This window comes from Chanos chanos, chromosome 11 (genome assembly GCF_902362185.1).
Source record: "Chanos chanos chromosome 11, fChaCha1.1, whole genome shotgun sequence".
NCBI lineage: Eukaryota > Metazoa > Chordata > Actinopteri > Gonorynchiformes > Chanidae > Chanos > Chanos chanos.
The window spans coordinates 22,183,094-22,198,093 of NC_044505.1; the positions used below are offsets into that span (position 1 = coordinate 22,183,094).

Genomic DNA, 15,000 nt, shown 5'->3' on the forward strand with positions numbered 1-15,000 from the left:
ATAGGGAAAGAAAAGCATAAAAGGGTATGAAAAGGAGGAGAGAGAGAGAGAGAGAGAGAGAGAGAGGGAGAGAAACAGATTTACGCCTAAGGATACACCAAATCTGTCCTTTCATTCAGACCAAGACAGACACTGATTCATTCATGCGTCTGTAGAACTTACATCAGACAAAAACTATACGACACCTCCTTAAAATCCTCATTAGCTTCACAGACGACATTCAGCTAAAAATGTCAGGAATCCAAAATTGCCAGGCAATTGCATACACACCTGGTAAAACACACACACACAAGCATTCGCGCTCTAACTGGAGTGTTTGTGTTCTCTGGGAGCTAAAAGCTGGTGAGATTGTCAGCTTGAGGCCTTGGTACTCTCACATTCAACACATAACAACTCTGTAATCATCTGCCACTCAGTGTCTCGTTAGCGCTGGCTGCCAGAGACCAGTGATTAGCCACGTTAACCTGGGCCTCCTGATCTTCCTGACCTAAATCTTCATCTGAGTTTAGGATATTAGTAGATGTAGCAAAACTAGTTCTCTCAATGGTACAGCGATTCAACTCAAGTAGATGTCCATACGCATAACTATGATAAGTTACTTCGTCCTTGTTTCGCTATGTTTGCTACACAGTTCTCTTTTGAGAATTGGTGATGTGGGTCAGGGAACATGGCCAAGGATTAGCCATTAGCGTCACATACTCACTGGCTTCTCACAATCTAACAGATGTTTCTCTGAAACATACTAATAACTTTAAACCCCTCACTGTTTTTGGCGGGTCGCTATGTGTCCTTCTCAGGATTGGAGACGTGAAAGTAGGTCTCGAGTTGTACTGGCTGTTCATTTTAGCGACATCTGAAATGGAAATGTCCCGAAGCAAAAGAACATCTCCATTTTACTTTCGTCATTCATCTAACAAGGAACACTGTCATTGAACCTGCCCTCTTTTAAGATGGAAACGAAGATCCCGCCTCTGGTAAAATTCTCAGAGGTTTCATTTACATAAAACATCTAATATGATACTTATGAGCTGTAAACAAACAACTTTTTCAAACACTGATTAGTGTCTTTCATGAGTTACGGCTAGCAAACGACCACATGATTACAACAGCATATATGGCCAACCAACAATTAACCGTACAGTCAACAAACAGAAAACCGTTTTGTGAAATGAAACGAGTTTCACAGGAAGCAATGCACGTTCCCATGCTGCTGTTACTAACCTCGAAACGAAATACAAACTCACGAACTCCGGCAATAAGAAAGCCTAGCGCCTAAACCTAGCCATCCAGCTGCGTCTTCCCTTAACCTGAACGGCTCATATGCTAATCCTCTGAGGTCTTTTGACCAGAAAGAACAGGGCAGAAATATTCATATTTAAATAATCATGAGAGGAGGCCTGAACAATTTATGCAGTCAGACCAGCTGTGGGATGACCTGGACTTGATTCATGTTGAAGATTATTAATTACCGTACGTAGTTATAGATCAAAACAGCATATCCCTCTATCCGTTAACAGTTACGGTCACACAGATCTGTATATTCACCAAAGAGCTACTGTGTGAATGAGTTGTGTTTTCAAGATATTATTGCTGATTCCCCCCCCCCCCCCGAACATTACGATGAATTGGTGGTGTACTGTTTCATATATAAGGAACAGTGTTGATGGCTAACAGGTGGGCAGCTGGATAGACAATCGGAAAAAAAAGATGGAGGACTCTGGAACACGTCCTGACGGCAGCCTGCCAGTGAGATGGACGACTCTGTGTCTATGTGAATGTGTAGGTTTGAGGGCATAAGCCTGTTACGCTTAGAAGTCCATGTCCACACACACACACACACCCACACCCACACAGATATCACATTGCCCTCACGTCAGGCTCTCACTGGTTGACCTTGGTGGACTGCAGTTCTGCTTTATGAACTCGATGACCTCTGCGACGATGCTATCATTCAACCCTGAGCAGGGTCACCTCAGGACAGAGGAGGGGGTTTGACAATGGTCTGTCAGTGTGTGTGTATGTGTGTATGGTGGAAGAAGTAATGTAGGCTAAAGGTCATATGACTTATAACGGGCAGCTGAGGGCCTAAAGATTAGTGAAGCGAGCTCGGGCCCGAAAAGGTCGCCGGGTCGATCCCCAGGACCGGCAGGAAAAAAACAGGGGCGGGGAGGTGAATGAACAGGGCTTTCCCCTCCCTCAGTATGTATGGCTGAATTGCCCTCGAGCAAGGCCCCTAACCCCCAAACTGCTCCTCGGGCGCTATGGTTGTGTGGCTGCCCACTGCTCCGGGTGTGTGTGTGCCCACTGCTCCGGGTGTGTGTGTGCCCGCTGCCTCCTAGTGTGTGTGTGCTCACTGCCTCCTAGTGTGTGTGCGCCCACTGCTCCGGGTGTGTGTGTGTGCTCACTGCCTCCTAGTGTGTATGTGCTAATTGCTTGCTACTTTCAGTGTGTGTGTGTGTGTTCACTGCTGCAGATGGGTTAAAGTGCAGTGACCTAATTTCCCCTCAGGAATGAATAAAGTATCAAAAATTAAAAATTAAATTAAAAAAAAAAAATGACAAACTGGTTTAAGGCTTTGGTTATGAGAGGTTTCGGGTAGCAGATATCTTTAATATGGACAGAATGTGCATTTAACACATAACAGGGTTTTCAACACTCTCTGCATGTCATATCCAAGTGACCAGAACGGAAGCCCTCAGAACTGGCCTGTTATGAGAAGTATCTGAACATACTTAGAGGCCGTTTCTTTCATAATTCAAGGAATTTTATCAGTTGTAGGCATAGATAATGCCTATCATTAATAGCACCCGCTGTTCAAGCAAAAAATATCATTTTTAAGAAGAAAAAATTAAACATTATTTCCTGCTGCATGAAAATGACATCAGGTCTGTTTAATACAATTTCAAGATTTCTAAGACACGCAAAACAGAAAAGTCATAAAGATCATAAACACCAATCAACACGCAAGATTGTTATTGGGCCTCTCTCCTAGTTTATTACAGTAATAAAACACGGACCAGGAAACAGATGGTGATCATGTAAAAATGTTGGCCTTAATTTGATATTAAATGTTGTTATATAACGACTTATTTAAATAAAAAAAATTGCCCCTAAAATATGTCACAAGGCTTGACTGTCTGAACGAAAAATAAAACATGCGAAACTCCAAGACTGACGACACACTAGACTCTGTGTATCTCTCTCTCTCTCTCACTCACTCTCTCGCCCCCTCTGTGTTCTCACAGCCATTCTGTGTGACCTCGTTTTGAGTGGACAGACCAGCTACACTCTCCTCACACAGTCCCCTGCTTTGACGGGTTTGCACGGCGAAACCCACAGAGGCCCACAGAGGAAACGCTGGATGAACCAACGACTGTGGCCGTGTCGGAGGGAAGTACCCCCGTTGACCGACAGTAAACTCCCGCTCCTGCCAGAAGATCGCCTCCGGAGGGGCTGTGGCTGGAGGCGGGAAGGGAAAGGGGGGGGGGGGGGGCTCATCTGCACACACTTAGTACTGCTCCAGACACACACTCAGAGTGTGTGTGTGTGTGTGTGTGTGTGTGTCTGTGTGTTTGAGACTGACAAGGCTGTGTGAGGGTGTCGTGTGACAGCTGTGGATTTGTGGTGTGACATGTGAGGTTTGGACACAGCCTTGCAGTGTGTTACAACTCGATTAAGCCAGAGCCTTGTCTCAAGTCCTGATGGGTTTCTTTTTTTTTTTTTATGGTGTTGTTGTTGTTCGTTGCCTATCTGTGCTGCACCACAACGTGCTACCAACACATAGGAGACCACAACTGACAGTCAAGAAGGCAACAGGTTACAGTTTTTGTAAAGTTGAAAACAGAGAGTGTCAGACAGAGAGAGAGAGACCGAGAGAGAGAGAGTGTGTGTATGTGTGTATGTGTGTGTGTGTGTGTGTATGTGTGTGAGAGAGAGAGAGAGAGAGAGAGAAAGAGAGAGAGAGAGAGAGGGAGTGAAAGAGAACACTATATCTCTGAGGCCTGTAGAACACGTAGCCAATTCACAGTTATTAAAATTAGCAAACTGTGTGAATGCCATTTGCGGGCGTTTATTCGTGCAACATTTTAAAAATACTGCAATGTCTCAAGCTCTATTGCTAAACCCTAACCCAAAACCTGTTACTAACCGAACGATGTACAAATTCTCTTCCATTAAACAGATTTTCATTACCAAAACTCTCTGATGAAACCACAGATAAGGCAACGCAAGATGGAGCACTCACACGGCACTCATATTACTGACTGTGCTCAGATGTTAGTGAGCAGAAAGCCGCCTGTCTCTAATGGTCGCCGGTCTCTAATGGTCGCTGGTCTCTTTCAATGACACAGCGATTTAATTAAAAAACGAAAACAAGAAAGGACTGAATGAAAGGACCTGTGTCTGCCAGTGGACAGAACAGCTCTCAGGTCTCTCCGTTCCCCAAAATTCGGCACGCGCCACACGCCCGTACCCCCACCGAGTGCCTGGTCTGCTCACACACACTTTGATATTGTCGCAAGCCCTGAAGGTTTTCCTGTCGAGGCCTGCTACTTAAAAAAAAAACGAAAGAAAGGAAGAAAAACAGAGAAAGGGCTTATCTGAATCAGTCAACCACATTTCTCCCTTCCTCAAATGCAGTCTTTGCAGAAAGCTTAAGACTGCGGTTAGACCGCAGACGGGGTCACGACACTCTGACTACACAAACACCCGGAGAACCAGGCGTGCTGACAACTACAACATTTCCCAAATTTGAGAGCGAAAAACATTGGATCAAAACGATGTTGGGCGTTTGGAAATGTCAAACGAAATTCGAGAAGAGGGCGATCTAACACGCTCCTCTAGTTAACTTGAGGTCAGGTGTGGTACGGCATCTTTCAGGAGACGCCTCTGATTGGTTAGAGCGACTGGCTGCGGGGCAAATCCCTTGTGTTGGATTGGTTGTCATAGGAACAGGTGTTATTGGGGTGGGGCAGTCATCCACCAATGAGTGATTTTTTTTTTCCTCCATTCACCTCTCACCTACATAGCTGTGGGCAACCAAAGCAGAGATCAATAGATGCTGGCAAAAACGTTCTGTCCTTCTTTTGTTCAGGTCAACAATACCAGGCTATGCCTGAAATTACATGATACTGGAGAGGGTAGCCTGACATATTTCATATTTCTGACGAGAAACAAACAACTAGAGTACACTACAGTAGGCCAAACATGACAGAGACATACACCGCAATTATTCACACCACAAAGAGTCGAGAGTATGATGGATGGGGGGAAAAGGCTTATATGCAGCTAAAAAAGAAGCCAAGAACAATACGAGAAGGAATGATTTTGACTCACTTAGTCCCACACAGAAAGAGAGAGAGAAAGAGCGGGAGAGAGATAAAGAGCGGGAGTGAGAGAAAGAGCGGGAGAGAGAGAAAGAGAGGGACTTGCACGTTTCAAGGTCTTGCCACTTGAGTAGACCTTGGTGTGCAGAAGAACATGACAAAGGACCTTGGCAAAACTTAAGCATCCAACCACAACAGGTTTTTGCCCCACATGCTCTGATTCGGCCAATCAAATCCCTGAATCGGGTACTACTAAATCAGCCAGAAACAGAATCAGGTGCAGTTGATTCAGGTTAGTTCCTCACTGAGTCTTACTGAGGTTCAGCTCTCCAGGAGGACCGTTCTCCAAAAGTCTGTACAGATAAGCTTTCCCAGTCCAGGATTACACAAAGTGGTAATGCCCTGAGGCACCTGTTTTACCACAAACAGAACCAAACCCTACCTCCTTAAGCCTTCTTTAATGTCGAGTTGTTGATAAAAGCCAAATGATATAAACCCCAGACCCCTTTTACAGAAGCCCTCGTCGGCTAATCCCAATGCTGCTGTCGAAAAACTTGCTTAAGACACAACAAAGCAGGAAACAGAGCAAACCTGCAGGTGATTAAACGACCTTTAGCCTATATTGACACAGAAAATGAGAACTGGCCATTATCACCTAAGGAAATGCCAGTACCACCATTAGCCTACCGGCGTCTTACGCAAAACAGACGAACCTCTTCAGAAAGTCCTGAAGAACTCTAACTCTAATTCTGCAGCAGCAGAACACAGTTAAACAGGAAAGGTCAACAAGTCCTCACCATGCAATGAAAGGATGCAGTGAAAAAAAAGGGTATTTATGGAGGAAAAAAGGGACACTTTAAAACCGCTACTCAACCAACATTCCAATCATTCCTGACCAATGAGCGCGTCTATTCTAGCAGGACTCCGAATCGAGAGCAAACATCTGTATGCACAGCTGGAAGAACACATCACACACACACACACACACACACTGTTGCTAGTCACATCCGGACAAGACAACATAAAGCATCGAACAGAACCGACTCAAAGAATATACACATCCAACAGACTCAATTCAGAGAATGCGAACATCCGACACCATCGATTCTGAGCGTGACTGACGGAGTGAATCCATACATTTAACACAGCGGAATCATTTAACATCAGCAATCATTCTGTTTCTGACTCTATAGGGGAACTAGGTCAAACCCGGTATGTGATGGTCTAGATTTGCGGTCTAGCTCCGAGGTCTTATCTAACACAGCCTTATCAGCCTACATTCCTGTGGACGGCCCACGTTTTCTCCTAAACTAAACGTTACACGCACATGGATTTAGAACTTCGGTAATAAGACGATACTCATAAACGAATCCCTGCGCGAACACATCGATCTGACGATCTAAAATATGTTTACAGGGTCGCACCAGTCTTCACCTTTCCTCTTCACAGGCTGATTCTGATTCAGCTAATCAAGGACTGTAGAAGTGCCTGAAAAACTGAGGAGCCTTAAAATGAAATTAATGAAATGAAGTCCTGAAGAAGAACCGTTCTCTGATGAGTACTGCCGACTCAAGCACTAATGACACTTCAGAACACAATCATGAGTCAAGCTGACACTGACACGCTCGAGCGATAGGCCCACGTTATCTAAGTTCACATGAAACACTGCTTTACATTTGAGATTTTTTTTTTACGTTTATCGTTAGGAATCAACAGTAGGCCTGTTTCTGAGCAGCTTTTTGCGATAGAATGATGGAAGATGAGACGACACGTAGCAGTCTCTGTGCAGAAAGCAACACGCCGTAAAAAAAAAAGACAACCTCGACAGTTTCTATCGCGAGTTATTGAGAAACCGCGACAGCGCTTCTGATTTGTTAGGCTCTGCGGCGAGTCACGACTCTGCTGCGACGGTGTGATCATGTAAAAGAAAGGAAAAGGAAAGATTAAAATAACGGATATTGTAGATTTATGAAAAGGAATTTCGATGTAGCTTGCGTGAATCCAGATACACGTTCAGGACTGCAGATGTTTAAAGAAAAACGCGTCTCGAACTTTACGAACTACAAATTTATCTCCGAATAATGCAAATACCTGTCATTACTGATATAAGAAAAAAAGAAAGAAAAGAAAAAGAAAAAATAGGGTGAATGAACATTCATTGCATTATTCTCATGCGGTGCTTTAAACAACAGCGATTTATTCATACGCTGAGGCCCTTTAATATTAATTTGTCAGAAAATACCGCAGTGTGCTGCATGTAACACTATCTGTTTGTAATATTTCCCCCCGAAATCATACATTCCAAATGTCCTGTGGATAACGAACGTAGCTAATACGACATTTCCACGCCAAGTCCTTTTTTGGGAGAGCATACAGCAGCTGTTGTTAGGTCTGCGCTGCAAAATCAACACAGCGAACTTTCACTGGGCAGGGGGAAAAAGTCGAATTATTTCATCAAAAATCCATTTACTGTGGCGGCCGATGTGTTTCTAGAGTGTATGTAAGCTAATCAAAGGTTAAACGGCAAGGCGGGATGCTTCTCCACCCTGTTCACAATGAAAACATTGTGTTCCCATCCAACTCGTTTCTACATTAGCTTATTAACTAACAATAGCACCGTGCGGGGGTCTTTCAGCAGTGCTAGAGGCGCGCGCTCTGACAACCGTTTCTAAACAAAGTTGAGTGTCACAACGTCACCGCCCCTTTCAGTATCGCTTCAGTCTTTGTTTTCATCCGTCCATCAGGCGCTTTAAGTGTATTTGGTTCTGACTGTTACACGTGTTATTAGAAAACGTGTCGAAATAAGAAAACGACTTTGAAAAGAGGAACCCTCGAAGCAAATGAACTTGTAGGCGACCGCAAGATATACTAATAAATGTTAAATACAATGCAGACGTCCACGACGTGTAGCCAACGACCTATTCTTACCAACAAAATTGCGCTCTTTTTGAGGTTCGCACATGCCACACGTGAAGATGAATTTCTACCTCCTACACTACACAGTATGACAAATAAAAGGACGCATGGTTTAAAACGATCGCTTCCTTATCTGCAGGTCTGAAAGAAGCCCACATTGATTTAATGAGCGTCGCATATGATATTCAATTTCTGCTAAGTACATATAACATTTTGAAGCACGTACATTTTGAAGCGTGATCGGAAAAGTGCATTCGTAGTAAACGTAAGCCAAGTATGCTATTCAGTTCAAAGCATGTTGCTGGATATGAACCATGAAACAAATTTCACAAACCTGAAACAAGGCAGCTCCAAGAACCATGTAATTTTGCAAGATATGGCGCTCTGTTCTGTTTCCAGAGCACAAACCCGCTGCTTGGCCAATCAGCTGCGGTATCAAATATTTTTGACGTATAAGCGCGGCGAGGCGTGATGCCATTGGTCAATATTTTGTCAATATTAGCATACGGTTTCTGTTGAACTTTGTACACACATTCCGTTACTACTTACAGGTCGAGCACTGCGCCTCTGGGGTATTTTTAATCCCGATCATGAAGACACGTGACTCTTTTTGGCTGTCACTCCGTGGTTGTCATTCAGGGCTTCCGTGGTTGTATGCTAAGATAGGACAGTGTAACATTAATACATAGCATGGTCTATCGTTCGTAACCTATGGGATGATCTTTTTCAGTGTGTATCTACATTCATCGACGGGTTATAACATCAGGACTCATTTTGAAACACGTGCAATTTACGTCTATAACGATATTTAGCGACAGACCCTCAACACTATGTCGAAGTACTACTGCACGCCGCCTTTGAAAGCCCCCCACCATATTACGTGTCTATACGTGTCCAAAATCACAGTGAATATACAATCAAATGCAAATGATTGTATATTCACACATTCATACATAAGGGCCAATTGGCATGATGTAAACGCAGATTTTAATGATTGAAATAGCCTATATGTGTAGTATATTGGCTTACAAACACTAATATATGGGTTTTCCTGGGTGTCTGTAGGTATGACACCCATCTGTATCGTTGGACATTATATCCAGCAACGCAGATTTGACCAAACAGCTCGAGAGGGGTGAGAGAAGAGAAGAATGGGGCGAAGGGGATAGAGGTCTAATTCTGCGTATGACAGACCTCTTAATGAGTCGCAGACAAAACACTAACTTCAAAAAGCTTCCCTCACACGGGGTAAAACAACGCTGGCTCCCTCTTGTGGTGAACGTTTACCTCCCACATCTACACCAGCGATACCGCGGCATTTATTGTTAGGTGATTTCAAATGTTTACTGGCCTAATTCCATTACATTAGACAGTACTAAGACACATCCTAATATTGTATGGCAATGATAAATCACTTAAAGTACAAAAGACTGTCTGTGAAGTGGCCAGTGTATGTTTGCATGATTTGCTTTTGCGAACAGTCAATTTTTCGTCAACTGAGGCAAGTTATAATGGATGCAGAGGCATTGTAGGGCAAAACAATGAGAGGCGCGTGAAGTGAAGCAGAGCAGACTCACGGTGGCGCGCGAAGCTAAAGGACTGTGTCCATCGCGAGTCGAGGTCACCGCGGGTCACTGTGCAACTCATGACAACACATCGCCATGAGACTCAACATTTTTTCCCATAAATTTTCCCATCGGCTTGAATTTTTTTGAAATTTCTGCGTCGGAAAACACGACGCAGATCTAGTCTTGCTTAAAGGAATATTAAACACGCCTGTCTAACTGTGTTACAACCCAGTATCGGAGAAAAAAATATCTAATTTAAATATGGCCCTGCATATGAAAAGACGAACGTTAAAGTATTTTAATTTGACGACAGCTTACGAATATATGTCTTATCATATATCTGCCACGACTGATTAATTATACTTCACATTATGGTGTGCATTTTAAAATATAAGCAATGGGCCTATATCTGATAGGAACTACTGTTTCCAACTTAATTATAGGGCCTCACATTTATCAATGTTAAAATTAGTTTAGTTTTAATAGTATACTTCCACATTATGTCTAGGTCCTTGAAAACAAACAAAAAAATTGTCTTATTTTCGAACAAAAAATCTGCCAGAATAAATTTGCCAATCATCTCCGAAAAGATATGAACCACAAAACCTTACGATTTTGTTCGTTGTGAGAACAATTGTTTAAGTCTTTTCAAAAAGGAATGCCGTAGAAAATCTATTTCAAACCATTCGTCCTCTTCTGTTCCATTTGTGGCTCCGCTTTAAAACGAGGGGTTTACCTTAGCAACCTTTCACATAAGCGAAAGTATCCTGCTTTATATGGAAGGCCAAGGGTTGGGTGTTGGGGGGGGGGGGTGAAACTCTGAGACTGTTAACTGCTCTTCTGAAACCGTCTCGACGTTACATCGAATAAGACGAACTGTACTTGTGTAATCAAGGTGACATGCATGACTGCGTCGCCGGAGCGGCCAGCCATTTTAATTTTCTTTCACACGGTTAGCTCCTTACAGACGGATTTAAGCTTTCAGGTAGCCCGTACTGCTTTGTTCTCCAACCGTAATCCTCCTATATTTGTAAAAGTCTATGTCACTTTATGGCGTAACAGTTTATAAGCAACGTGATACACGTATAATCACAAATTAAGCGGAGATCTCACATTTTAATTTAACACGCTGACAGGTACATCGCCCTTTCTTTCTTTCTTTCTTTCTTTCTTTCTTTCTTTCTTTCTTTCTTTCTTTCTTTCTTTCTTTCTTTCTTTCTTTCGTTGACTTCCTTGTGTGTGTACGCTTAAACGTTTTTGCATAGTCCAAGTGTGGAACTATGAGTGTAAAAGATTTAAAAAGAAAAACTGAGTTATATATTTTTATTTTTTTTTAATATTAGTTTTATTGTCACTTTAAACGTGTTTTTATCATGTTTATAATATAATAGGCTACTTATATGTCAAGCTGTATGTGCAAGTGTACAGCCTGGGTAGATAAGTAGCCTACAAAAGAAATAACAAAATCTGCTATAATTTATTCTGATTATATTTTACACTTGAGCAAAAGTAGGCGACCACCTGCAATATCAGTTATTAAGCGTACAATGTGACATCCTTCAGCAAAGGCTTTGATTCGGACTGATGTGTCACTCACAGACATGTCGGGCTATTAAATTAACAGGCTAGTAAAACAGACTGGTTCCCTGGGAAGATTCTATATACAGTGTCTCCAAAGCCAACGTTACAGTGCTCAGATTTTAGCGCCAAAAGCGAGTGTTAATTAAAAAAAAAACAACTGAGAGATGCAACACAGCACGTGAAGCGAACTCGGGTTTAACACACCAGCACAATTTGTTTGTCGTGTGCGTGCGCACAGTGATGTCCAGAAGTTATCTTTGAGAAACTCCAACTTTTAAATCTCTTTATTTGTAAGCCAGGGATAATTCTGCGATCAAGTGACTAACAGTTTAAAATGGCATATATACTGAAAAACGATGTGACAGGAGAAAATTCCTGTTGACGCGTCACTTTTTTTTTCAGTTGAAACACGCGTTTTAAAATGATCGGACCACAAACAGTCACACTATAAAACTCTAGGATTTTAAAAGAAAGTCATAAAAGTTTGTTGTACAATTTCAATGACTGTATGTGTTTAAGGGATGGTAAATTCAACAATAAAACTAATGGGATTTAATGCTTTAGTCTACTTCAGTGGTGCCTTTCTGTCGCTGCAAGTCTCCTTCGCTTTAGATGCCCTGGGAGCCTTCATTCTTTTTTTTTAAATCCACAGCTTTTATTTCTTTTTTCTCAACAGTGCACACACACACACACACGATCTGTTATTTTAAAACACGGCCGATCTTCAAAGATTAAAACGTTCCCAGTGAAAAAAAAAAAAAAAACGGCAGACGAGCAAACCGTTTTGGCGCATGAATCCAAGTTTTGAAACTGTGAGGCGGCGCGAGCACAATAAACCTGTTGTTAACCTTGCTGTGAAAATATGTTTGAAGAAACTCGCCAATTGTTGTATGAAATGTATTCAAGTATAAAATAATGCCCTTTGTTGGGCAAAAACTTGAGCAATGTGAGGGTACAAAAGTCCCCTGTGGCATCTACTTACGCCCTTTGTGAAGTTTTGCGCTTTGGCGTCTCCACTTGGCGCATTACCCAGACCCCTCTATACGCGATTGTTTCTTTCTTTCTAATGACATTTACCGGATCAAAACATGCTGTTAATTCGATCAGAAAGCTTCACCCTTCACAACAATGCCAGAATAATTTCTCCCAAAGTTTGTTAAGTTGACCGAAATTAGGCAAATGAATAGGGGTCTCCAGGCTACCCCCTCATGCAGGTGACGGAGAATAATGCGCGCCAGGGCCAGCTGCATTCTTCTTTATATCTCTCCTTTTCTTTCGCAGCATTATTAAAATTTAGGCCAATGAAACTATTCATTCGACTCAATAGACATTTTCTTATAGGATAATAGGATACAAATTGAGCTCCTCCAAAGAGAATCCAGCGGTGGGTAACCCTCGTGTGCCAGAGACGGCTGGAGCCTCTGGCTTGGACGGAGGCGCCGCTCGTGTGCCAGGCCCTATCCCACACCTGCCGAGGACTCGAACAAAAAAATAGAGAGTATAAACAAAAAGCTTGTCCTGGCCCATGAAAGATGGACGTGTCACCAAGTCGTGTGAGAAACGCCGTGAACAAACGGGGGGACTCCATCTCCAAAGGATCTCCCCTGAACTCGGCGGAACAGCCTGTTAAGGGCTTACTTAATTGCTCTAATGACAGTGGACAGGCCTTAAAACTCAGACGGGGCCTGGGTGGAAGTTAAGATCGCTTGCTGGGATTTGTAAACAGGCGATCGTGTGAGAAACGCGAGGTGGAAAGAAAGACGGGTGGTTTTTTTTCCCCCTTTCTCCGGCTTTGTTTTCGTTGCGCGCACTGCGCTCGCGAGGATCAGGCAGACTCAGCCCTCAGTTCACATTTCCCGCCTGGGTTGTTACTATGCAAATAATATTCTTCAAGTAATCACGTGTCTTTTGAACAGCCACGTGGATTAACAAAGCAGGTCTGCCCCCCTGCAAGCCCACAGCTTCAGGTTTTTACTGTTTCTTTAACTGATCCTAAACGCACACATTAACCAAAAGCCTCGCCTTTAATCCTATGGAATAATTTAGAGCTATGAATGCTTGAGTCCCTTGAATGATCGCTTTATAAGGAGCAGAACTCTTCCAGACACCTCAGTCCAGCTAGTCTGCAAGTAGTGGTACACACAAGCAACTGTCTCCTGAACAGCATTTTGTTCTTCAACCGGTTTTACCTGTGTAGGAAGGATGGCGTCAAAGATGAAGGATCGCAAGGTAAGCGCTCTCTACGCAGGCGCTCTGTGTATGCACATGTCTGTCCAGCACCACATTGCACGCGTTCATTTGATAGGCTGTATTTTTTTTAAACGGACCGAAATGACATTATTCACAGCCGACATATAAAACGTAGCCAACCGGTGACCGAATCGTTGCGTTCTGTTCAATAAGCCGCCGTTTTATTAATAGCGTCTCTACTGGCGCGCTTTTAAAGTAAAACTGTAAGACTGAATGCAATTGGATATACTCTGTTATATTTCACACTTTGAAAAAAAACATATTAAAAGAAACAGTTTAAATTATGCTATGCACTGTATTTTACCCAAAATGCAAATTACATCTCATTGTGACAGTAAGAGAGGTTTAGTGGGTTTTGGGGCTAATCATGGACCGCTATGGCGCACCTCAACTCTCCAGGGCCGTATAACTGCTGTTGTATTTTGTAGTAATCAATTCATAAACTTTAATGATATGTTTGAGTGATTGGCCGTATGGTCAAATATTTAATTTGATGCAATTTAATTGAACTTCAGCTAAAAAAATATGATAGGCCTGTTTGTACAAATTACCGCCAGACCAAGCAAAAAGTATGTGTGCTTTCTCTTTTTTTTACCTGTAATGTTTCGTCGGTCTCATCTTTCATCCGTGCCTGGTTTGTCGTTTTTCTTAACAGAGAACTCCAGTCTCGCATAAAGTGATAGAGAAAAGAAGAAGAGATCGCATCAACCGATGTCTAAATGAATTGGGGAAAACGGTGCCAATGGCCCTAGCAAAACAGGTACGGCATTTCACATTCGAGGCTACAACACACAATAATGATGTTTTTTTTTTAAACGATGCAATGGAAAACTTCACTTTTCCAGTTACAAGATTTTTTTTTTTTTAAGTTTAGTTATTTCCAAAAACAATTGACGCATCCTTTCCCCTGACTCTATTGTCAACAAAGGGGGTGTTGTTCAATCGATAAGCACGACTCTGACTGGTGTTACATGTCAGTTATGCATTCACGTGTTGAGTGTAAAATCTATCATTTCTTTTGACAGAACTCTGGCAAGCTTGAGAAAGCAGAAATTCTGGAGATGACTGTGCAGTACTTGCGCGCGCTCCACTCTGCAGACTTCCCTCGCGGCAGAGAGAAAGGTGAGTCACAGCTTGGCAGTACAGGCGGAAGTCGCTCGACGCGCCGGCAATTCCACATCAGGCGCAGACAGCATGCGTCCTCCTACAACAATATGACTCGTTTACTCTGATAAATTATATACAAAGTATTAAAAATAAAACATAAATTGCACTTTTAAACATTTCATGCTTATATTTCAAACAATTTCAAATACTACCAACTGTAATAAAATGAAGGTTTTTCAACTCGTAGCCTGAGG

The 15,000-nt window shown here is 42.6% G+C and overlaps 3 protein-coding genes across 4 annotated transcripts in view; 1 reads left to right on the top strand and 2 right to left on the bottom strand.

The window, feature by feature from the left end:
* The window catches only part of acsl1a (acyl-CoA synthetase long chain family member 1a), a 29,683-nt gene extending 21,043 nt beyond the window's left edge, over window positions 1–8,640 (bottom strand). Inside the window, exon 1 of one of the 2 annotated variants that reach the window (XM_030788338.1) lies at window positions 8,575–8,640. The gene's annotated coding sequence lies outside the window, so the exon portion shown is untranslated. The remainder of the gene's footprint in view (window positions 1–8,574) is intronic. The other variant, XM_030788341.1, reaches the window with a different exon arrangement.
* The window catches only part of LOC115823847 (NACHT, LRR and PYD domains-containing protein 3-like), a 704,547-nt gene that overhangs the window by 461,270 nt on the left and 228,277 nt on the right, over window positions 1–15,000 (bottom strand). The gene's annotated exons all lie outside the window — the stretch shown is intronic.
* Window positions 13,592–15,000, top strand: part of helt (helt bHLH transcription factor) — a 2,045-nt gene continuing 636 nt past the window's right edge. The window contains exons 1-3 of the mRNA XM_030788349.1: window positions 13,592–13,618; window positions 14,295–14,399; window positions 14,665–14,761. Coding sequence (XP_030644209.1) covers window positions 13,592–13,618; window positions 14,295–14,399; window positions 14,665–14,761 — 229 coding nt within the window. The remainder of the gene's footprint in view (window positions 13,619–14,294; window positions 14,400–14,664; window positions 14,762–15,000) is intronic.